At 44.1% G+C, this 26,470-nt stretch overlaps 1 protein-coding gene across 2 annotated transcripts in view; it reads left to right on the plus strand.

Annotated features, from left to right (window-relative positions):
* LOC147711410 (cGMP-dependent protein kinase 2-like) overlaps positions 1-26,470 on the plus strand; it is a 2,360,133-nt gene that overhangs the window by 1,430,888 nt on the left and 902,775 nt on the right. For both annotated transcript variants that reach the window (XM_086922130.1, XM_086922129.1), the window contains exons 8-9: positions 20,783-20,877; positions 25,799-25,867. In XM_086922130.1, the coding sequence (XP_086778256.1) occupies positions 20,783-20,877; positions 25,799-25,867 (164 nt within the window). The remainder of the gene's footprint in view (positions 1-20,782; positions 20,878-25,798; positions 25,868-26,470) is intronic.

Here is a 26,470-nt window from a genome sequence, read left to right on the forward strand (position 1 = left end):
TAAAAAGTATGTATTAGAATGCGATATATGCCGAAGGATAAAAGTATCAACAGTAAAACGACCAGCGCAGACACCCCTTCTTATCTCGGATAAACCATTTGCATGTGTTTACCTGGACCACTGTGGTCCCCTACAAAGGGACGGCAACTATAGATATATCATGGTAGCAGTGGATTCCTGTACGAGGTTCATATGGATGTGGCCCCAGCGCTCGGCTGACGCTAGAACGGTTATAAAAGATTTGCGAGTCCATATCGGCACATACGCAATTACCACGTTCCATTCTGACCAGGGTCCTGCTTTCAGCTCTCGAGCTTATAAGGAGGCCATGGCCAGCATGGGAATTGGGTTGCGGTATTCTTGTCCGTCGCACCCCGAAGGGAATAGTGTGGTAGAAAGAAAAAACCGGGACATAAAGCGATGTATAACAGCGAAGGTATTAGGTTCAGGCGCTGGGTGGGTCAAACATTTAATAAGTGTCCAGACTAGTCTTAATAACTTGCCAAGAAATTCTCTAAAAGGTTTCAGCCCATACGAACTATTGTTCGGAATTAGAATGAACATTCAGGACCTCGAAAGTCAGATGTCAGTGGTACAAGAAAAAACAACGCACTTTGATGTAAAGGATCGTTTGGCTGTTTTACAGGAACTGAATGAAACAAGAAAATCCTTAAGCAACATAAAGTTAAAGCAACAGCCATCTACCACTGACGAGGCACCACAAGCAACAGCCCCAGCAAGGCCTGTCTGGATTCCAAAGATTGGGGATCTAGTCAGAGAAAAGATCGCAGTGAAGAAGGAATTTGGGCCTTCTTACAGAAAAGCAGTACCTGTCTTGGCAGTCACCGGAACAAGATCAGTTGTACTACCGCCCCTTGCTGGTAAAAAGGAGAACAGAGTCGTGTCCATCGACCTGGTAAAACCACAAGCATGTGGCCTATAATCAACAGTAGGCCCAGTGGACTCCCAAGAAACAACAGAATACCCAAACTTGCAACAACCTACACACTCCCGTGGACACATGTTGGACCTGATATGCTCCAATTTTATACTGGCCCTTAAAGATCCCTTGCCGGTTATCTGGTCCGACCATGCGGTAATTCACTTTTCTTGGGTAGTGACATCACCATCTCGCCACTCTTCCCCTCCGGTTGGCCCCCAAGTACGGAAAATTAATATTCCTGGGTTGGTTGAAACCCTTTCGCACTCCCAGATGGCTCTCGCTAGTGATTTAGAGAGCCAAGTTGACCACTTCAATGCCTGGTTCTGCAGAGGTGTAGAGGCCTCCTCTAAACCGGACCCGCAAAACCACCGACGCGGTCTGCCTTCTCAACCCTGGTAAACGCCAGCGCTTGGAGAACTAAAAAGAGCATGTAAAAAATCCGAGCGGCATTGGAGAGCTGCTTACTCTCCTCAAGCCAAAGCCGACCTCCGTCTAGTTCAAAGAGAATACTATGCTGCAATTAAGACTGCAAAAGGCGCTTACTTTGCAACTAGAATTTTAAAGGCAGAGAATAATGATAAGGAGATCTTCTCTATAGTCCAAAGCTTCCTGTCACCTCTAGCAGAAAAAAAAAGATTCCGATTTCCGCAGACTGGTGTGAGGAGATCTCAACCTTTTTCATTAATAAAATTAAGTTAATTGAAGAGGGATTTGCCTTAAGTGCAGCAGCCACTTTTCCGCTAGCAGAGGCACCAGGTACTCTCTCGAGCAATTGTCTGGCCAAATTTACTATGGCCGACCAAACAGACATTCTTGCTCTGCTGAAAGCCCTCAAATCAGGTTCCCCTGCGGACCCTTGTCCGGCAAGAGTTTTAGCTGGAGTAGCGGACTGTGTAGCGGCAGAGGTTACAGCCTTGGTAAACTGGTCAATGCAATCGGCAACGGTACCCAGACAGTGGAAGCAAGCGAAACTTCTGCCCCTCTTAAAAAAGCCTTCAGCAGACCCTCTTGTCGCAGCAAACTACCGCCCCATTTCTTTGCTTCCGGCATTGGCGAAAGTCTGTGAAAAGGTGATCTTTCGGCAGCTTAACGCCTTTGTTGAAGAATCTGGGGCGCTTCACCCAGCCCAGTCGGGCTTTAGGTCTTCCTTTAGCACAGAGACAGCCTTGGTTGAGGTGGTGGAAGCCATCAGGGAGTGTACGGACGGGGGCGGCAGAGCGGTACTAATTTTATTGGACCTCTCTGCCGCCTTTGATACGGTCCCTCATCAACTCCTTTTGGCTCGCCTCACAGATATCGGCCTCATGGGGGCCGTTTGGTCCTGGCTGGAGTCCTTTTTGGACTCACGGTATCAGCAAGTTTGGATGCCCCCTCATTCTTCCTCGGCCAGGTTAGTTCAGACGGGGGTCCCACAGGGCTCAACATTGAGCCCACTTCTTTTTAACATCTATATGACCCCTCTGATCTACCTGGCTGAGAAGCTGGGTGCAAAAATGATGGCTTACGCCGATGACACCCAGCTCTTGTTCACTTGGGGTAAAACACAATCTGAAACTGCCACAGCACAAAGGTGTCTGGCAGCCGTATTCACTTGGTTGGCACAGGCTAGGCTTAAATGCAACGAGGGAAAATCGGAAATTATACTATATGGTCACTTTCCAAACCAATTTATTGATTTGGTTTGGCCTCCCGATTTCCCCCGTCCACTCACCGAGGGGGGCCCTGCCAAGAATCTGGGCATTTGGTTTAATGATGATCTGCGATTTGCAGAGCAGATTAAAAGACTAACGGGCGCCTGCTTTGGGACCCTTAAATCCCTAGGCAGATTTTTCCCTCTCTTGCCCCAGCCGGCCAAAGAAACAGTTGCCAGAGCCCTGATACTGTCCCGACTGGACTATGCCAATGCTCTCTACCTGGGCTCCCCCTCTTTTCTGTTAAACAAGCTGCAGCTTATTCAGAATGCGGCGGCAAGACTTCTGCTGGGCATCCATAGACACATCAGTATAAGATCACAACTGGCCACACTCCATTGGCTGCCAGTGGCCCAAAGAGTGCAATTTAAGGCTCTGGTTCTCACTCACCGAGCCCTACATGATACTGGCCCGGCGTATCTGAAGAAAAGAGTAACATTTCACGTGCCCAGCCGACATCTCAGGTCGGCTTCTCAACGCAGGCTGGTAATACCACGCTTCAAGCGCTCTAGACTGGGTGGCTCATCATTTTCGGTTAAAACAGCTACCCTCTGGAACGCCCTTCCGTTTACTCTCAGGGACACCAAAGACCTGAACTGCTTCAAAAAGCTGCTCAAGACTCACCTTTTCAATCAAGCCTACTAATACATTGCTGTGCGCTCTCTAGGATTTCTCTGTGGTTATGACCCGCGCCAGGATACTCAAGAGTAGTCGTGCGCGTAACAAATACCCATATAACATAACATAACAATCCAAGAGGTTCAAACTGAAAGACTAATCACGTTCGATCAGCCTGCAGTGCACAATGAAGGACTATGCAATAATGCCATGGAACTCGTGCCTCTTGAGACACAGATTGAAACAGTTCGTCAAGAAACAACACCAGTCTACACTAATGTGGCATCAGAAAGTGCTACCGATAGACAGATTGAAAGAACAATCCCATCAATTGACAGAACTGCCTCTGGTTATTTCATCAACTTCGACAACTTCTCTGAAGATCAAAACGACCCCGAAGTGATGCCAGAAACAAAAAAGTATTCTAAAGAAAATACAACAGGACTCCTTCAACAAATCAAAGAATTGTATCTGGATTCACCGTTGATTGAGCATTGGATTATTTCAGGGGTATTCATACTCCTACTATGCCTAATTTTAATTTTAGTTTTAGGAAAGTTTATTACAATTGAATGGACACAGCAAGTCAGAACATCAACCTAGTCCTGAAACCACACAGATCATCCCACGTGAAGAAAAGAGAACTGTCAACAGTAAATGTCACAGCAATTCCAATACCTGGTGGGGTAGTATGGGAGAAAACAGACTATGAGATATATGGCCCGGTCGAAATCCTGAAGTATCCTCATCAACTGAAGGTTTCCTTAAGTGACTTTGTAACACCTAGTACATTCTCTGATGATTGGGACTTTAACAGTATTAATGACATGATGTCTGATTTAGTAATGTCAGCTAGATTCACAGATCATGATTATTTACAAGGTTCATCTAGTTATGAGCAGTTATTCTGTTACACACACTATGGTGATCACTACTTGCACAAATCTGCACAGCCTAGAAATGTTTTTATGTATAATCAATGGGAACATTGTGCTACACCACCTAAAAGCAGTTCTAAAGCATTTTTTGAGAAATTCAAATACTTCCCAAGGGTTTTACACCAGTGATGCAGAAACGTTTTATTACAAACTGTTAGATAAAACAGGAATAAAAACAATGCTGACAAATTCTAAATTGATATATTCAGAAGCATTTTATGACAAAATGATGACATTTGGTTTTGATTATTGGAAAAATAACATTGAAACGAAAACAATTTGGGGTACAAAAGATTGGCAGGTACAAGGCCTTGAAGCACTATTTAGAACCTGCATGATACCAGAACAAATGTTGTTTTTAAATGACACAATACACCAAACATCCTGTCTTGGCCTAGCTAAGATCAAAGACCTTAAAAAACCGTCTATACCAAAGCCAATACCTGAAAATATAACTGCAGATATTGAGTTAGACGTAACACAAATTTTACATTTTAACAGAACACATCCTGATTGGAAAAATTGGTTAATCTGGCCTACTGACACAAACAGCTGTCAAGATAGATTCCTGAATAAAACACAGGGGTTAAAAATGACCAGACTAGACCCGAGATATTCCCAGAGACAACATCCAGGGATAATAACAACATACAGTGTAGGGAAACTCTGCCTTGAATGGCTAACATCATCCACACTGGCTGAAATTAAGCAACACTTGTCTTTACTAAAAGATGGTGCTGATTTGCGCGATTTCATTCTTGGACCACGCAAACAGCGTCAAAAGCGTTTCATAGCGACCAGTATCTATGCTGCTTACAACGAGGCTTGGAAAGTCAAACAAATTGAAACAGCTGAAAAAATACGAGAAATTGATCGTATTAATTTGGAGAAATCACTTTCTGTAGTAGACAATGGGTTAATGACTCTGTCTTCCAGAATATATTCGTTGGACAATATTGTATCCTCTGCCTTTGATGTGATAGATAGAGACTTGCTAATGTTACAGCATGGCCAGTCGCAATTACGTTCTATTATAGAATTAGGCTGGACGCTGCAAAATCTTCGTTCAGGCTATGTGCCTTGGCGTTTAATCAACACAACGTCATTATTTTCCATTTTTAACCTTACTGATAAACAGATCAGTTTGGCACAGAAAGGAGCAGACTATACAATCCTGAGCATCGAAAAACTTGAGAGATTACCATTGACAATGTCAGAAAGTCCTGTCATTGAATGGATAATACACGGAATTATCACCATTCCGATAACAACTTTCCGATTTAAAAAGTGCCTTGAGTACATACCTGCTGGCCAGTATGAACAATTGGGTAAAGGATATGTAAAATCAGAATGGAAATTACCATACACACATTCTTGCTATAGTGACAGCGACAAAAATGTATTTCTTAGTGGTGAAAATTGTAAACATTCACTAAGCGGTATACTTTTGTGTCAGGGTATTAATTTACACGGAGCATGTGATGGAAATTCTAACAACCTTTCATGCCACCAGCTAGTCACACCTGCAACTCAGATAGAGCCCTTCTTTATGCAACTCGCAAACGGGAGTTACATTCTTAGAACGGATCACAGATGTTGTGGCCTTGTGCCAGGGAAAAGTTATCTAGTAAGTGTAACATCCATGGTCAAATGCTGTATGCAGGCATTGTTCCCGAGTGGGCCTGCAGACACAGTGACTCCCATCTGGCCTCGTCTGAATCTCTATACTATACGAATTGATACTTTAAGCAAAATGAAATCTGTGCTTTTACAGACAACAGTGCCTATAACGTCATCAAAAGAGACGTATGATCTTTTAGTTGCAAGGACAGCTACCGAAGTTCATGAACTTTTATCAACAAATTGCCCCGTGCATTTTGTAGAAATGCTCAGCCAACTCCTTAACATGTCTAGTGCTACGAGCATCCCAGGCATATTTAAGTCGATTTTTACGGGACTGCTAACACCCTTTCAAGCTATTTTGGGAATCGTTCCTAATTTTGTCCACTCTGTTTTTGGCGGCATACCACTATTTTGGGGACTTGTAGCAGGGATTTTATTTTTGACCCTCCTGCTTCGTTATGGCAAGCCAAAGCTCAGACATAGCTCCCATGGGAATGGAAGAGAAAATCCTAGCAATGCGCTACCGGGACAGGATAACTAACGTCCTCGGATTGGCCAGGCTGAGAGATCTAAACATGACCTGGTTCCTTTCATTCAGACCTATATGGCAGAACTGTATCTTACCGGTACTAAGATGTATGCTATGTGGAGATGAATGCGTGTTGGACATCTGTCTTTGACTTCCATCAGCAGTACCAATGGACGTCGATACTTTGCTCAGTCCAATAACGGCTCACGCATTGTGTTGTCCCCAGTTGCTACCAATCCTGATGACAGCATTCGTTGAGACTCCTGTACTACGACTAGGTGGTAACAGTGGAGCAAGTGACAAAAGCAGCATCACCCAGGTACGACCTTCTGTGAGCATTGCTGAACTATGATGACAGCAATCATTCTCACACCTGCCAAGTTACAGCACTATCAAATTTGGTTGAACTGTCACCTGATTTTGTAGACCAATTCTTTGAGAGCCTGTCTGATACGATGTTCTCACCCATACAGAAACAATAACTTTGGAGGAGCTTTCCGACACACAGCGTTCCCATGAACTCTGAATTCGGCCTTCAGTTTTGAACAACAAAAACTGCTAAAAGCGTTGGAACTCTATTTCCCCGTTCAAGCAATAATTCTTTTGAATTGGATATTTTTTAATATTGACCTTTTTTTTGGCATGAACAATTCTTTGCTTAACGTAAAAACTATTCTTAGAGAACAGAAGCTTCAAACTTCTATTTTTAAACACATCTAGAGACATAACAACTTACATCAGCCTCTAGCACACATTTATTGCAATGCATTTATATGTGATGATTTATCTCGCCCTTCTTCTGTTTCAGAGATACTTCATGTGTAATTCTTTAATGCATAATCGTTCATTGATTTCATATGCAATAATTTTTGAATGATTTCTATGCTTCAAAAACGTACAGTACCTAAATTTCACGTATTACAATATACGCCTATTTCGAATGCATTTATGTATTTTGGGGTGGCCAATGTTACACATGCATCTAATTGCTCTAGTTTTAGTAATTTGATGGACATGAAAACGTGGAGTGGGTGTTGCGTGTTTATCTAGGTTCCTGATCGATACTGTAACCTTATGCCCCTATTCGGCTATAAATCCATTTATTCCCTATATTGGCATAACCGTTCAAGTGCGATATTCAGAAAGTCATCTCTGGCCTCACACGAACAGAGCCACATTCCAGCATAGTTCTCTGCCACTTCCTTTGCGACCAATTAGTGCAATGACAGAGCAGAAGTCACTATCTGATATTCCTAGATTAACACTCCGAGTTCTTCAACAAGATAAAAACTCAGCAAACCTGGAAATCCCCGCTTGCTGTGTTTTGATTAGTAATGGAACTCTAATGAGCAACTGATAGCTATCACTTCCTAGTGACATCTTTAATTGACGTCTTATGTCCAACAAACTTGCGTCAAACCAGGCACCTGTCAGGTATAAATATTACCAACGTTGCCTTAAGCAATTGCTGTTGAGTAGGCTGTTGTCGCCTGCCTGTTACTAGCTGTCTGAAGCTAGCACCCTGTCGCTACAGTCTGCTGCCCCGCTGCTGTTGGTGAAGCTACTGATACCATTATCGCTGCTAAAGCGCGAACGATGGTGTGGTGAGCTTAGGAGCTGAACAGCCGTCCCTCTGCGAAGAGCCCAGCAGATTCCAAGCTGCCCGCGGACGCTGTCCCCCCTCCTTCCTCGACGCGCTGAAGAGAGACGCTGCATTTCTTCTGCTGAGAAATCCAGCTCCAGCGTTTCCGGTCTGCCCTCGCGGGTGACTGGGATACCGAGTGCCTCCTGAATGAAATACCAGACTTCCATCATTCTATTCAGAGGTATGGTGTTGACTAAACCCTTAGATGAGAATTCTTGAAGCAAACCTTGGCAAAACCAACTTAACTTAAAGCTACTTACTTTCTCCCCTTCCACGTGTTAGGCTTAGGTCAGGCACACTGGGGTAGGCTTAGTTAGAAGCACCAGTTGAGTATTTTAGCCTAATGTATATATGAATGTATATATGTTTTATTACTTTTAAACCATTGTATGGCTAAGAAACCATATCAATGCTTTTACAGTATTATTTCGCAATCCTTTTCTTACTGTACGTACTTTTTATAATAACAAGTCTTGCAATTGTGGCAATACATTTCTCTTGTACGAGAAGAAAGACTGTTCAATAAATGTTAACCCTTTATTGACAAACGCCCGTCTCTCTATTCTCTACATATCGTGAAAGTAAACTGCACTAACCTGACTGAGTGAAATACATGTCTATTGTTTCACACGACCCTAGAGATTGACTCTTAATCTGAGAAGCAAAGTTGTCATGTTGCACGGTTGTTGGAAAGCTGAATCCCTTCTTGTCTGTGCCAAGGAAGCTGATCACTTCCCATGCAGAGAAGAAAGTTTCCAGTGACCTCTGAGCTAGTTGGTAACACACCCAATTAAGTTTAGCATAGTCAGTGGAGGCCTGGAATATCCGCAGTTCCACATCGATACTACTGTTTATGTTATTCCAATGCGCAGGGCCTAGTGGGAAACTAGGAACTACACTACAAGTGCGAGGCAAAAAAGAGCTGTACTACTCAAGATCGTAAATATGAGCACTGATAAGGGATGGGCTTGTCTATTGTTCCAGAGAAATCCAGAGCTGTCCTAATAATCCTGCCTGCTGGCGGTGATGGAAGATGGTGCGTGGCATCAGAGGACCGTGTGGCATAGTCTGGCACCTTTATCCAAGAAATACTGCCAGTTTCATGTGCACATACAATTTGTATAGTGGGGCAGACATTGACCCACCCAGATATTATAACAAATGGTGGCATGTTTTTGGACACCTGTGACTAAAGGGACTGACACAAAAATAATTTTCTAAACTTTTTTTTTTGCACTATGTTACTGAGCAGACTAACCCACAATATAGCTTATACTTGTATGATGCTCCTGCAAAAAATGTTCTTTGCATTGCAACATTAATGTTATGTTGTCTATGAATAATGAACATCTTTTTGCTAGAAAAATAGATTAAACACATCTTAGCTGGAAAGAACGACTTGGAACTTAAGAAAATGGCTGTACAACGTCTTCTTTCCAGGTATATTAAGCTCTTTTGAACACTGAATAGGGAACCTTGATGGTACTTTAAGAACTATGATGTACCGGCATGGAACTCACAAAAGTGGTTGTCTCAGGGTCCACCAGAACAGTGCTTTAATTGGGAAGAGACAGAATTTGATTTTTGATTTGCTAGTTAGATCTTCTTTTGTGTCCCATTAACAGGTCGCAGGGCACTCATGTGATACCTGGAATGAGCTACAGGCAGGTAGAAGGCCATCAAGCCGACTTTCCGCTGAGACCAAGGAGACGCATATTGTGAAGCGGATGTTTGTTTCAGTGATGTGGTGGGTCATCAGCAGGGACAAAAAGAGCTATTCTAGCCTTTAGTATAAGGCTGATCCTGTAACCTAGTGCTTTTGGGTTAAACACTGAGCAGACCTGAACTAGATGACAGATACAATATCCTAGTGAAAAGGTGTCCAGAACCGGCAGTGGTTTGTGAAAAGGAAAACTGAATTGTTTTCCAGCTATCTAGGTAGCAACGTTTTAGGACCTGGAAGGGGTGATGTGCACTGGCAAACCAGCCATGCTTTGGAAATGTCACCTGGACTTGCATGATAGAAGCTCCCTGCATAGCAGTGTGATTGTGGAAAGATCTTGTACAAGAGCTTGCTAAGTTTTTACCCTTGTGGACTTTTTTACAAACTTTGGAAATCTCACGAACATTGTGATGTATATATTATGGGGAACATTTTGGCACTGTGGGTGTAATGCAACATTTCTCTTCCAGTGGGACATGCCTTTAAAAGAATAACTTTGGAAATAAATCCGTTCTGCAATAAATGTTTTCTGAGAATTAATAGACTGTGCAACCCTCATTGAATGCAAAGTGTGTAAACACCACTGGCAAAATTAATTTTGTTGACCTTTGGTCTTGTATTGGAAATGTGCAATCACTACCAACATTTTCAAATGCGTGTTTCCCATTTATACAGTGCTCAGTAGCACATTTTTTTTAGTGATTTTAAAACGAGAAACAGGGTAAAAGTTCTAAATGTGACTTTGGTCTAATTTTCACGTTTTTGCGTAGCCGTTTGCTGAGGCTGTTTCCTCACACCACTTGCCTGCCTGCCTACCGGAGGAGCTCCGCTCCAGGAGCATTCTACCAGGGATTTCCGCCTGCGGGGACCGGGACGGGACTGCGAGACCCAGCATCCACAGTGCATTGAAGAACACAGCGCAGCTGGTGTCTCTTCCCTCCCCCAGCACTCCCGCAGGCTTAAAGTGGCTTGCGGACCCTGCTCTACGGGTGCCGCCTGCGTAGCCGTTTGCTGAGACTGTTTTCTCACACCACTTGCCTGCCTGCCTACCGGAGGAGCTCTGCTCCAGGAGCATTCTACCTGGGATTTCCGCCTGCGGGGACCGGGACGGGACTGCGAGACCCAGCATCCACAGCTCATTGAAGAACACAGCGCAGCTGGTGTCTCTTCCCACCCCCAACACTCCCTACTTAGCCCCGCCTTTTCCCGCGGACCATGGGACGTGCGCGGGACGCAGTTCGGGCGAAGACCGGTCAAAGAGCGGGCCGTTTGAGGCCGTTCGAGGACGGCAGAGACCGGACCGGGTCCCTGCTCTTGGCCCGATTATCCCACACGTCGAGCGGAGTAGCCAGCCACCGAAATGTGCACCAGAGAAACCAGGAGCAAATCCACACTGGCGGCCTCTGGAGCTACGAAAGGTACAATTGACAATTACTTTGTTAAAGCTGGCTCTCTCCTGATTGAGGAAATCGAAGTACTTGAGAGACGAATCTCCCAAGAAATAGATTGGGTTAGGAGATCTTCAATGGGGCCAATGGCCCAGCCAGAACTCCCGATGGGAGGCTAGAAACCACTAACCATGTACTGGGTGACCTAGGACAAACCCAGCCACCCAGCCATTCGCCCACTAACCCAGATTCCACCATAGAGCCCCCTAGCGATCTTGAGGACATGAGTATAATGGCATTACCCTTAGGCCAGACACCCCAAATTTTATTTGAAACACTGCTCCCTACATTCAAACCTAAAACAGCTGAAACTAATGGTAAGGTGAATAGCCCTGATCTAACAAGGGGAGCTAGGGAAGGTGCCATTCAAAAAAAGAGAAAAGGGACTCACAACAAGGGAGGTAGCAAGTCCAAATCCTCCAAATTAAATCCAACTGGGGAAAACGGTGCTACAGGTAGCACCATCGACACCAACCCGCATAAGGCCAGTGCAATAATTTCATCACCAGTTTTAATTCCTATGATCACACCATCTGGTCCTAACAATATCTCCGTGGAAAATTCTGGTGATGATATTACACTTGCAGATATAGGCACACTCTTTAGGTCTCTATTAAGTCCCCTTGAAGCTCGCTTGATTAAGATCGAAGCTAGATTGGTCAATATTGAAAAATCCACAGTTCAACTAGCAGACCTTAGGAAGCTTAAATCGAAAGGAGTCAAAGGGGGCACAGATCTAAATACCAAAAGGGGAACCGAGTCAAGTATAGCTCAGTTGAAAAAGGGCCCGCTGCTGCAAACCAAGATTCACAACTCAAATTGAACCATAACAAAAATCCCCAACCCCCGGCCAACCCAAATACCAAAACTGCTCCTCCAATAACCCAGACTGTACCGACCCCACTCACAAATATCACTGTACAACCTAAAGACTCTACCGAAACCCCACTGTAACACAGAGAGAATCAACATCTCCAGGAAAAAAACAAAACATTCCCCGCAAAATTAAACCTGTTAACTTACCACCTGAAGCGTCTCCCTATACAGTCATCCTAGCAGGGGTCCCTGAGCTAAAACCCAGCGCTACAGAATCAATCCCCTCCCTCAAAAATAAAGTCATCAGCTGGCTGTCTATACATAGACCGCTCCCACGAGGTACCACCAGTGACATCATTATGGTTAGACGGGTTACCTGGGTGGGATTTACATGAAAATTAATTAGAGGCGACTGTGTATTGGTTACCTTTAGAGAGCCAAACACGGCCTCCTATGTTTGCTCTTGGGCCCCAGTTGATCTAGGTAGTGACATCCAAGCTCTCCCCCTTTCGTTCTTTTATCCCTCAAATTTATACACTGTGGAGGATCAGAGATGGGGCCATCATCAGGAAATGATGGAAGACTGGGAGAGCAGCCGTAGGGAGAGAAGGGAACCTTATCACCACAGGAGTGGAGTCCCAGAAATCTCTGTACCGTATGGTGAGGAATTAGGTTGGGAAACGAATATTAGGAGGAGGGGTGGAAGGGGGGGGAGGCATGAGGGGAGTCCTTGGGCCTCATAGAATGCACTATCCAGCCTACCTCCCAACTTACAATAGATATAGTACCCTTGAAATGGTTGATTGACAGTCTGAGTCGAGAGGGAGGGACCACTCCCCTTCTCATCGGACTGAAGACATCATACCTTGTAATCAAGTGCAGGTTCCACCGGCACAAAGAGACCAAGAGCATTCCCCAGCGGACCTAGCTGTGCTCAATATCAACACTGGGCGGGTGCAAGGGCAATCTCCCCTGCATCGAATGACCAACCACGAGACCATTGAATCCAATCCATCCGACACAGGGCCACCTTCTATTAAGCCAAAATCCTAGATCCTGACTTCATGGAATGTTGCAGGTTTGGCAAATAAAATTGATTGTCAGGAGTGGGTCTCCCTTATTAACTCGAAAAATATATGCCTCTTCCAAGAGACGTGGGCGCGTGAAGAACTAGCATTACAGGGGTTTGCTGTATTCTCCAAATCAGCTAAGTGGGGGGGGACGGGGCAGACCGTCTGGAGGTCTTGCAACCTGGGTAGCATCTGATCTGGGCTGCCTGGCCAGCTGCGTAACAACTGATTCAGATGACATTTTAGCCGTCCTCTTAGAGTGGCTAAATCCTCTAAACTGGTAGTAGTAAACGTATATTCAAGACCTGTTTCCTTGGCACGTGAATCAAACACCATAGAGGAACTTTCTGCTTTCTTGAGTGACATCCCAGGGGAATACCAATACGTGGTGGGTGGAGACTTAAATTCTCACTATGAGCCGCTACCAGATCTCCGTGATGGACCCTCCTGCGAGGAGGATTCACGGTGGCAGGTTCCGGTCATAGTGGCACCCCCACCAAGAGCATGGACACCTTCGCCCTGCAGATAACTGCCCTCACCCTAAATCATGGTCTAAGGGCCTGCAATGGGCGCTGTAAATCAGATATCCCAAGTAAGTGAACATATAATAAAGTTGGTAGTGAATCACGACTAGACTACATTCTTGTCAACTTATCTGTGTGGTCACAAATCATTGACTTTAAGGTCATCGATAGACACGATAGTGACCACAACGCCCTGGAGCTTGAATATATTCTTCCAGGCACTAGTGACAGAGGACCGGGTTTCAATAGAGATAAATCTGGGTTACTCTTGGAGAACAATCGGAGAAGAGTTAGATGGGCGAAACTGGCCAGTAGTGGTGATAACTTACCCAAATTATACGCCAGAATTACTCCATTTTTAGAGAAGGCATTTTCCATTGGGGAGGAACTAGGCGAAGGGGAAAATAGAGACCTGCTAGGTCAGATTCATGCAGATCTAATTAATACCTTGGAGTCGGACTTCTTTTCTAAAAGGGGGGCCAAAACCGGTTCAACAACCAAGAGAACGTGGTATAACGCCACATGCAGGGACTCTAAAAGTAAATTGTTACTAGCAATAAAGGCGCACAAACCCAGGGATGGGATTCAATCAATGAGAAGGGCTCATAAGAAGCTCCTGGAGAACGCCAAGGTTGAATGGGATCAACATTACTGGGAGGAACTTTCAACGACACTGGCCACCAGAGATTCAAGTAAATTCTGGCGAATAGTGTCCAATGGAACGGAGGATTTGTCCTCGGCAATTGAGCCCAACATCGCACCCAGTGCATGGCAAAACCATTACCAGTCACTGTATGACACAGAGGAAGGGGGCTCACAAGAACCATATAATATGGGAGTGACTGATTATGAAGGTCAACCCTTCACAGAAAAAGAGTTGAGGGTGGCTATAGCCGGACTGTCATCAGGGAAAGCCCCAGGGCTCGACGGGGTCCCAGGCGACCTATATAAGCAGGAACCAGGGATTTGGGCCCCCTACCTCATGTTGCTATTTAATGCTGTCTTAGGGGGGATGGAGGTCCCAGATACTTGGCTGGGAGCGGAGGTGGTCCCAATTTTTAAAAAGGGATCCCCACTGCTCCCAGCCAACTATCCCCCGATCAGTCTTATTGATGTATCCCAAAAGCTCTTTGGCAGACTGATCCTGGACCGGTTACAGAATTGGATGGAGGAGACTGATATCTTGACCCCTTACCAGGCGGGATTTAGGCGAGAGGTATCCACAATAGACCACATTTTTAGGCTGAACCTATTATATTGGAGGACAGCGTTGACTGAGGGCGGCACCTTGTACACGGTTTTCGTGGACTTGTGTGCCGCCTTCGACTTGGTCCCAAGAGCTAAATTGTGGCAGGTCATGGAGGAGATGAATGTTCCGAGAGACATCTTGTCAGTCCTGATGAGATTACACCATAACAACTTTGCGCGCGTTAGGTGCTGCAGAGGTGGAAATCTGACGGAAAGGTTCCCCGTTCGCAGAGGGGTAAGACAGGGATGTGTGCTTGCACCGACCCTGTTTTGCCTCTTTGTGAATGGGGTAATCCCGCACCTCACCAGGATCCCCAATATCGATGCCCCCAAACTGACTGGCAGCAGGGTGCCCGCAATTATGTTTGAGGACGACACCCTGCCGCTGTCCATAATCCCCGATGGGCATACAACGAGTCCTGGACTTTTTTCTGGAGTTCTGTACAGAAAGGGGACTTGAGATCAACCCCCAGAAAACCAAATTTATGATCCTTAACCACATGCCTTCTAATCGCCCGCCCCCCCTTCTAGGTACAGTCCGTTTGGAACGGGTCCAGACAATTGATTACCTGGGGATAACTCTCAATGAAAATTTAACGTGGTCGGCACACCAGCTGAAAGCAAACATTAAACTGGCACAGTTAGCAGGTGGTACCATGAGAATAGCAAGTAAATCTCCCTACTGCCCCCTCACCCCCGTAATCGAGATCTACAAGGCGCAAGCTTGGGGGGGTGTCATATATGGGGGTGAGCTGTGGGGTCACATCCCATCACCAAAACTAGCGACCACCGAGAATAAATCCCTGAGGCAGATCACCGCCCTTCCGATGAGTACTCCAATTCTACCCCTGAGGCTCGACATGGGCCTCCGACCAATAACGGAGGAACTGGGGCTCAAACCACTTGCATTTTGGCGCCGCTTATGGAGTAGCCCAGACCTTTCAACTTACAGAGCGGAGTTAATGGAATTCCTATTGTTACCCAATGCCACCAGAATACCCTGGTTGATCTATATCAAGAACATTACCGAGGCTATTGGACTTCCTGAACTCTGGTCAGATCCAGTAAATGTATGCAAAAGGACCCCCAGAAAGGTGCTATCAAGAGCCTACTACGATCTAATGCTCTCCCGAGCGGCTGAGGGCACCCGTGATGGATCATTGACCAATCAATTTATAAAAAGTAAGGATTCCTACCAGTTGGAAAGTGTCCTTGACGCCATGACTCCGGTTTTAACTAGGAAATTATTCCTACAATGGAGATATGGGACCCTCCCATTGGCATCCTTCATCGCTTCATGGTCTTGCCCCCCTTCCACGGAAATTTGTCCCGCATGCGGCCACACGAAGGAGAACGATGTACATGTGGTCTGTTTCTGTAGTGCCTATGAGAAAAGTAGGAAACATTGGCTGGTACCCCTACTTAAAAATTTGGGATTTAGAACATTTTCACCTGCATATAGAGTACTGAGGACAGATTTAGCCCCAATTACGGTATTTGCCCTATCCAAATTTTTAACTGCAATGTGGTATGCCCGAATTCGCTGTATCAAGAGATTTGGCGACACTCGTCAGATATGAATTTCATTACACTATTTATTTTCGATCACTGTTTTTGTTTAATGAGTTTTTAATTACATAAATGAAATATTTTGTATCTTTTTAACAAAATTGTGCTACTTTGTATATCTTTTATGATCTTGTGATCGAAATAAAGATTTTTGGAATGGAATGGAATTTTCACAAAACTAGCACAAGAGAGTATGAATCCTACCGTTATATTTTTAGCTATGATTTAACTTTTTCATTACAATAGGTTTGAAAGTGCAACTTGAATTATACCAAAGGATGTACTACCAGGTTTTACAGCACTTATTATATAATGACAGCACTCGCTATCTGCCTTTCTTTATGGTTTAAACTCAACCAGTGCTATTACAAAAGTTGTGAGAACCAGCACGTTTTAGCTCCAATTCTGATCAGCTTCAAAAACGCCCAACTATTTACCTCAGGAGGAAAAATAATGGACTGGCAAAGCAGTACAAGGACACACAAATGGCATAAAGTGTGCTATTCAAATGGTGTTGACTATGAAACTGAATGTTATTTAAATACACTACATGAATACTTCTCTCTTGTGTCTATTTATGTTTCCCCATACTGTGGCACTGTGTATGCATAGTTGAGATTAACGGTAATGTGTTGGAAACTTGTAGTGCCTACTGGAAAAAAAAAAGTGTTCTAAGGCAATGCAGCAGATGCCAGCACTCCGTCGGAAAAGCTGAGTTTGCCACCTGGCCGGTTTACTACCGGCAACAAAGGTAGTCCCGGCTGTCACCAAAATATGCAGAATTACTTAAATCCTGTTTTTCCCCTCCTTATGTGAACAAACTTTAAGCAGCAAATATAAATAGAAAGCCCTTCTAAATGTGTTTTAGAGACGCGCTAATGGCCTCTTATTAATAATTAAAAGAAACCAAGGCACAAAACTCAAATTATAAAGTAATCCATACAATTTTGATTAAAGCCCTATGTAGTATGTCCGGGCCTCTTCAGCCAACAACCGGCCGGCATTTTTTCTTTTTGAAAGACAGGAACCATGGGAACAGCAAGGAGTTAGTCTTTCTAGAATAGATGGGCTTTAGGTCCTGACAATTGCTCATTAGTGAGTGATTTTGAAGGAGGAATAGTAGCAAGTTATTCTACAACTGTGGTTCGGAGACAGAAAAACATCTTTCTTCTCTGGCACATGCAAAATTAAATGATCAGCAGAAACACCAGAGTAGGTGTTTAGTGCAAGATATTCCTAAAACAGGCTGCAACTAATTCAAAAAGGCATTTTAATGTCAGAGTGATAGTTTAGATTCAACTGACGAGCAATGTGGGAGACAACTGATCGATCTAAGGAAGGCGTGAACAAGTATGCGTTTCTTACACCAGAAATCAGACTGCCAGTAGTATGCTTTTCAATATACAAACCTCCAAATTCTTCCCAAGGGGAGCAAAGCTTCGTAGCATTTTAAATAGAGTAAAAAAAAATATTTTAATCCACTGACCCAGTAAAGTCGTGGCAGGGCAGGTTTATTAAAACTGAAAAAGTATTTTAGAAGTAGTGGGTTCAGGCCGATGATGTTTATTTAAATCATCTATACGTCTACTTACCCCTCATACCATTGTCCTCTTTTTCTTTAAATACATCATATCCATAGTGGACAATGACCTTGGTAATACGACACGAAGGGCAAATGACTAGCCCATTAATACAATAATGACTGTGATATTTCATAGCCGTATTCCATGGGCGGCTCGACTGTCAGCACCTTGCACACTGGGTGAAACTGCCCTAGCCGACTTCCTGCTTAATTCATGCATTCCGAATGGCCGATTCCTGGGCGATGTCGAGATTTCCCGCTGTCATGGCAACTAACGGAGAGGCATTTTCATTAATCATTTAGAGCACATAAAGTCTCGGCCAGTCTGATTGCAGCATATAGAGTAACCTCCTAGCGCCGGTTGGGACTCTGTTGAGTTTCATTAAGCAAGCATTTGCAATGCAATAAGACGGGCGTGCGAGAAGGCATAAGTGGGAGTGCGGGTGGGGGGCGGGGGGCGAGAAGTCACAGACTGCAGGTGGGGGGGCACAAGAAGAAAATATTGTTTGAAGTAAAGGGGCCAGTAGCCATGGAAGGATACTAATGACGACAGGGCCGTCAGGAGGAGGGACAAACCAGCCTAAAACCAATCGGAAAGGCAGCATTTAGGACCTAAACCAATGAAAAAAGTGGAGAGTGGGCAGAGCTTCCATGCCTTACTGAATACTGCATTGTCTTGTGTAGCGAAATCTAGTGATTGTTGGCTTTCCCTAAAAAGGGGGAAATGATCAACTCTATGACCTGACTGCCTTAGTCGGGCGAGCCGTCAGATCAGAAATATTCAATGGTAGGGACAGTCGAAGCTCCACCAATAAAAACCCAGTGCTTCCTCCAGCATAAGGCGGGAACTCTGAATTTGGTCGGGTGGGAGCATTGTCAATTTGTGGTCGTGCTCCAGCCCTCCAAAACGTTTATTTAATAAATTATGCAGCCTTTATACTGCATAAAGCCTATAGGTAGCATTCAGTTGTTCAAGTCACTCTGCTGTATAGCTGGCATTTTGCTAGCAAGTTACAACTCTCCAGAAGAAATCTATAATAATAAAAACATCTCTCTGGCCTATCTTCGTTTATTTGAGAGAAGGAGCTGGGAAGGGTAAGAGGGACGAGAAGGGTGGGAGGAAGCAGAGCTATCAGTAGGTGGTTGTGTGTGACGGAGCACTTAGGAGAGAATTCCTGGTGGGTTCTAGCAAAGTGTGCTTTAATCCTAGGCCACTACTCAGGTAGCTGTTGTAAGCCAAGCTGTGGGTCCCTCAGGTGGTGCACATTTCATGCGGCGTATAGTATATGGAGGCAGGGACTCAACAGATGCTGAGTCTGGAGAAGATCCATTGGTTTGTTTTATTTACGACTGACTGGTGATGGGATGACTGTTCTGCAACTAATAACGCATTTCATATGCATTGTGCTTCTAATATGCTTACTAACAATACTGATAGGTTCTTGAGATTTAAAAAAAATCACTGAAATAAAGTATTAATCTTGAAAAACAACTGTGGAGCCATTTAAATGATTTTGCAGTCCCAAATATTGAGTGAGCACTGTGTATGATGTGAGAGAAATTAGCTCTTTTGCTTACCAATACAAAAGACGATGACACATTCCACTGCCTCAATCATCCCAATCAAATACATTTGCTAACCACGCTACTCACTCACTCTGATTCCTTCCCTCACACTCTATGATTTCTGTCTCTTCTCTGCATGCCTTTAATCGCTGTCTTTAACCTCATGAGCGAGCTACAAGGGACCTGTGTCCAAATGTTTTTGGCTTTGCTGAAGATCGTTTGTTGAAACAGTTTCGAAATTTTCAAACGTTTCAGGAAATATGTAATTAAAAAAAATCAAAAATAGTAGAGAATCAAGTCAAAATATGTTTTGCTGGACACAAGAGGAGTACAAACATACTTTTATGAAACGAAAAATGACCAGTGGCTGAAATGCACAAATCATATAAGATAGTTGGCCAGATGTACATAGAATCCAGTTTGCAATTTTCTAATTGCTGATTTCAGCGATTCAAAATTGGGAAATCGCACCCAGCGATGCTTGAATGTGTGTCACACTCTGCCAGCAATTTCTAATGGGGTTGCAGTAGACCTACCTCGTTATTATTCACGAGGTAGGTCTCAATTTGCGCCAAAATTGGGAATCGCTAACAACACAGGGATGGTGGTCTGCTGGGGTCAGTAGACCACAATGTCTGTGACTGCTTTACAATTATATATTTTTTTAATGCAGCCCCTTTTTCCTTAAAGGACAGTGGGCTGCGTTAAAAAAATTAACTGAACATTTTTCTTTTCACTGCCTCTTCTGAAAAAACGTTTGTACTACCATTCACAATGTGAAAGAAGCCCCTTGGGGACCCCTTCCCATTTGTGAATGGTTACCACCAACTTGAAGTTGGTTGGAAAATGTGAATATTTAGCGACCACATTTTGGGCGTGAAACATTCTTAAATACCTCTGCAATTAGGTATTAGGATGAGATGCCCTAAACAGGCACCTTCCTAACACTGAATCGCAAACACTATTACAAATCGGTAATAGGTTACTGAATCTCAAAGAGGGTTTGGTGCATCAGAAAAGGCTTTTTCAGGTTGCAAATGTCCGATTCTGTAAATCGGGCCATTTGCGAGCAGAAAGAAGCTTTGTACACCTGGCCCAAAATTATTATTTTATTAAGGGTGAAATTATGAACCGACCTAACATTTTGCAAAGCCACCATCAAAAGGTGTTTCGTTCATCATGTCCTTGAAGCACTGACGTGCTTGTTGTATAATTCCTAATATTAAACTGAATGTTCCTTTTTTGGCAGGTGTGTGTAACTCAAACTATGGAGGGATCCCAGGAGCCACGAGAGATCAAAACTATGGAAGTTGGAGAATACTTCGGAGAGAAGGCACTCATCAGGTAGATCACATCATCCCTCATCTTAGCTGCTTGTTATGTACCTGCACAATATGAACAAAATCACCTTTTCTATGTAATGATACCCAGTGTTCAAAGGCTGGACAGCATTGCATGGCCATGTTGCTAACAATGTCTTTCCAATTAGTTTAGTGTCATTTGTTTGCACGTTGCCTAGACTTAACAGGCTTCTTTCCAGAAGACAATAAATGAGTTCATTATCTAACATAAATACAGAGTAAGAACAAGTTAGAGGATTATAGTATACAAATTCTTTAAAGTATGTCACATGTTCACGTTAAGACTCAAAGTCTACATACAAAGTAGTGTAATGTTTTTTGTTTCCCTGAATTTTTATGTACATTTTGATTTTTGCAGTTATTATTTTTTGCAGTAGGTACATTTATAGAAATAATCTACATATATTTACAACTGTTTTATAGCTATGACAAGCTACCCCGCTGCTGGGGGGGGGGGGGGGGGGGTATCGGGTTACCGGCTGACCCGGGGCAGCGGGGCTTTAGCTATGACAATTATCTGGCAGAGTGTATGTGAATGGTGAAAATTAGGAACTCCGAAAACCTTAACTTCAAGAAACAATGTATGCCCTTATCATGAAGCACACTTATTCATATTTTCTTTTACAAATGCAAGTTCCAAGATGCCAGATCCCATTCTGTGGGGGCTACAGGACAAACAGGGGCACTGGACCCCAACTGTGCTGACTGAAGTAATTTGCCACTTGTGTCCTGGGGTCCATCCTACTGTGGTTCTCCAAACTAAGCCAAGTACAAACTTTCTGTTCTTGAATCACAGGGTAGCGAGGGTGAGCAGTCAAAGGCTTCTCAGGAAAGAATATGGTGGGCAAGATCTCAGAAATCGACAGTCAACCAACAGATACATTTTTTTATTGTCTAGCACAATGCTTATCGGTTAGTAAAAAAAAAGTACTTGAATCATACAGTACAGCATAATATTACAGAGCTCAAATAGCATTCTCAATTAAAATGTCTACTCCTGTATTCAATCTTAAGCGAGGAGCTACATTCCTTCTGTATGCTGCCTGTGTTAGAGTTTCCTAGTGTTTACCAGCCCGCTGTGTGACATTAGATTATACAGAGATTTAGAACATATGCAGTTCACTTAAAAGTACCCCAAAGTTTAGATGTGCGTTACAGTTTACTTTGTTTTCATTAATTTAAGTTCCCATTGTAAATATCTTAAGTTCATAGGCAGAAATGTTCTGCTTTCTCAGTCTCTCATTTCTCTCATAGTTTTCAGTTGCACTGTTTTGTGTGGTAGTGTAGATGCAACTCTTGTAGTGTAGGATGAGCACTGTCGGTAGTCCTGCTCCTGCAATGGCAGCTCTTCTACTTTGGGGTTGCAGAGGTGAGCTTACTTGGAAATTGATCCCTAGAGGGGCAGACTGATATGATAGAACATATCTTCAGCAATAGAAGCATCCTAAGCCAGGCTTATATGTAGTGCAAAGATGGTCAGGTGCGACCTCTGGCAGATCATCAGTAAATGTGTGTACTTGGTAGTTGGGGCGTCTAGTCATATCAGAGCATCCGCATAGTTGGTAGCAAGGTTCTACATCATTGAACGTCTGCTCTGGCAGCACTCGTTTCTCAAGCACAAGACAGGACGCTATAGGCACAATGATTTGAAGACATCACAACACATCTCTTCATCTCTGGATGACTGGCTGCTTTGCAAGCACCAGTCTTGCTGATTTCTATGAGTGCATAATAATAATAATAATAATAATATTAATAACAGGATTTATAAAAGCGCAAACTGCTACCTCAAGCAGAGGTGTCCCGGCGCTGAGAAAACAAAACGGGCTACCCAAGGGACGTAAGGAGTGGTCACATCACTAGGGGGCACGGGTGAAGAGCCATGTTTTTAAGGCTTTTCTAAAATAGGGCTCCGATTTAATCTGTCTCAGATAGTTGGGCAAAGCGTTCCAGAGCTTAGAGACCACGCTCCCAAAGGATCTACCTCCAATGCGGGCCTTCTTGAACCTGGGGACGTTCAGAAGGTTCAAGTCGTTGGATCTGAGAGGCCTGTTTTGTTTGTAGCTGCACAGACCTAGTCTCAAGTACTTAGGGCAGTTCCCGTGGAGAGAACGGAAATCCAGCATGAGTGCCTTGAACTCTATTCTGCTAGCTACTGGCAGCCAATGAAGTATTTTGATATGTGTCGAGATGTGGTGCCGTAACGGGACTTTCCTTATCATTCTTGCTGCAGCATTCTGTACCATCTGTAACCTTTTACTCTGGTAGGCCGGCAGCCCTACATACAGGCTGTTGGCGTAGTCCAACCTAGATGTCACCATGGCGTGTTTAACCACCTGGCGGCACTTCTCAGGCAGAAGTTGAATGACTTTGCGACGGCTTTTCAGTTTCCTAAAGCAGGCAGCTGACACCTGCGTAATCTGGGCTGATAGGGAGAGATTGGTCTCCCATTTCACCCCGAGATTTTTTGCCGAAGTTGCAGGGGTGGGTAGGGGACCCATCTTCTGCGGCCACCAGAGCACCGTAGGAGGAGGGCTGATGTTCCTGAGGAATAGTATCTCCGTTTTGCTGGCATTGAACTTCAGTTTGTTGTTGTTCATCCAGCGAGAGTTATCAGTTAGACAACCCTTAAAATTAGTTAGGGCTCTATCTTTATGTTCTTGAAAGGAGAACACCAGCTGGGTGTCGTCGGCGTAGGATATCGCCTTCACGCCCCAGTTTGCAATAAGGGTGAATAACGAAGCCAGGTAGATATTAAAAAGGAGCGGCTGAGTGCTGAGCCCTGGGGGACACCACACCAGATCTTTTTACATTCGGATTTATGGGTTTGAAGGGCGATTTGCTGTGGCCGATTAGACAGGAAAGACCTTAGCCAGCTTAGTACTGTGCCACCTATGCCGCTCTCTTTGAGTCTGGACAATAGTATAGCATGGTCCACCGTGTCGAACGCGGCGGACAGATCTAATAACACCAGCATTACAGACTCCCCAGCGTCCAAGGTGGCTCTGAGGGATTCAGAGACTTCCAGCAGAGATGTTTTGGTGCTGAAGCCCGGTCTGAAACCGGAATGAGTATCGTGCAAGATACCGGCATTCTCCACAAATGAGAATAGTTGTCTTTGCACCCACTTCTCCAGCATCTTAGCAGGGGCTGGTAAAAGTGAGATGGCTGGGGCGGTAATTACTCAGATCTTCAGACGCTACATTTAGTTTTTTCTTCAGGGGGAGCACCGTTGCGTGTTTCCACATCTCAGGGAAGGTGCCCGTCGCTAGGAAGGAGTTCCATACGTTAATCAGATTATTGGTTATCAAATGGGCCACTGTGCTTCATAGCTTAAAGGGGCAGGGATCTTCGGGGGAACCTGATTTGCAACTCAAAATCAAAGACCACCCCTCTGTCGAGGTAATGGGACTAAAGTCACATAGTTCTGCGCAATGGTCATTATTATCGCTGGGTTTGTCTGATTTGATAGTATCCTCGTTACCCACAAAGGAGTTATAGATCGTGCAAATTTTATTATCAAAAAAATTGGCAATGTTCTCACAAAGTGAGAGGGGGGCAGGACCTTCTATATGTGGGGCTTGGGGTTAAAGGAATGTATCCACTATCTTAAAAAGTTCTTTGCTAGAAATTTCAGCAGACTGGATGCAATTTACTATGTGTTCTTTGCTGGCAAATTTTATCCTTTTTCTAAGCTCTTTAAGTGCTAATTTGTAAGTATTTTTTGCGCTCTCATCATAGTTAGTCCTCCACTTACGTTCAAGATGTTTGCATCTGCTCTTAGCTGCTTTAAGGGAATCAGAGAACCAAGGGGCTGATGGCATGGTCCTCCGTTCTTTAGTCAGACAGGGTAGTGCCAGCGAATCTATGGCCGTAGATTCCCAGGAATCAAATGAAAACGTAAGCGCCTGAAGCGCGCATTGCTACCTTAGTGGCCCTTGCGGCAGTGTGTTCAGATTTTATTGCGTGTAGATGAAAACTTCCTCAGACTAGAGGAAAATCTCAGGATTCATATGAGTATAGAACTCTTTTGTTTTGCTTTGTTCGCCCTAAGTTGGCAGGGTATGCTCAGACGTGTGTCCCTTGCTCACTTGGCCACTGAATTTAAGATAGCCTGGCTGATGAGGATTATGAATCCGAAACCGGTCCCAGGATGCTTGTTTCTGGTCCAGGTAAGACATGGCTTGGCAGTTCGGGCTGGACTGTTCCCATGAGGCACAGGGTCAGACTGATTTGCGTATGGCCATGTCTGAACTGGGGTGGCTGAGTGAGCTAAAGAATGGTGATGGATTAAACCCAGATCAGTTGACTGGGGTGAGTGTTTGATTTGCTCAAACGCTCCGTCCATCATCCCCTTTTGTTTCGCTTTGGCTGTAGTTATAATCACGTCTGTCTTATCCTTTGGAAGGACAACACCCAAAACAGTGCCATAAGTCTCACAACATTCTGTCTGGGTGAAGTACGTCTCAAACTAAATGGGGCACACTGTGGCAAAAATGGGGTTCTTAAAAACTTAATGCCCAACTGAATACTTAGCATTTTTTGTATTATTTGCAAATATGCCACCGCCGCTTATTAATGGTAACAAAAACATGCCCACGTTGTTCCCAGGGTAGTTAGAGCACTGGCATCCTCCCAGGGCGGATGTTGCTTGCATCCAGGAACTAAATTTTCCTTTCCCTTTAATCCCTGTGTGTTTTATTCTCTCCTCTATGTGCTGCTTCCTGCCTTGCCTTTCCTCCAGGTTAGTAGTAAATTTACAGTGTACACATTTACTTTCTCGCTTTGGGAATAAAACGTACTTTGATGTATATTCAATTTCTTCAAATGGCAGAAGGGGGGGATCAAAGAAAAAGCAATTAAAGCCATAACACAATCTTTGTAACACTTGTTTTATTTTTCAGTGAGGATGTCCGCTCTGCCAATATTGTGGCTGAAGAAGATGACACACAGTGCCTTGTGATTGACAGAGAGTAAGTATGAGGAGTGACTGCCAACATCACAGCTTAGTAGTGTAGTGCCCCTTGATTCAAAAGATCAGTGCTAAACCTCAGCGAGACCCCAGCTATTCATCGACTGTGTCCCTAGGCCTGTGGTTTAAAGGTGTTAGGTTTGTAAAAACGTGGTTTACTGTCCACCTTTTCTTGTTCGTTTCACTCCGCATTAAGCATCATGGGCCAGATGCATCAAGCGAAATGCGCTCGCAAAAGGGACAGATTCTCAGAATCTGGCCCTTTGCGAGTGCAATTTTTGCATTTGGGATGCATCATCCCAAAATGCAAAAATCGCAAATAGAGAATTTGCTAAATTGCGATTGTTCGCATTTAAGGAATCTCAAATTGAGATTCCTTAAATGCAATGCATGAAAGTATCAAAAATAGCGAATTCGCTAATAGGGCACGCAAATTACCACGAAGTACAACTTCATGGTAATTTGCAAAAACTTTGAAAAATGCACTTTTGTGCATTTTTCAAAGTTTCATGTTGCGCACACACATGCCCTAAGGGCATGTGTGTGCGCAACATATGTGCACAGATCACATTCAGGGGTGTAACAGGGTGTCCTTTGGACACCC

The sequence above is a fragment of the Lissotriton vulgaris genome, chromosome 5 (assembly GCF_964263255.1).
Source record: "Lissotriton vulgaris chromosome 5, aLisVul1.2, whole genome shotgun sequence".
In the NCBI taxonomy this organism is placed as follows: Eukaryota; Metazoa; Chordata; class Amphibia; order Caudata; family Salamandridae; genus Lissotriton; species Lissotriton vulgaris.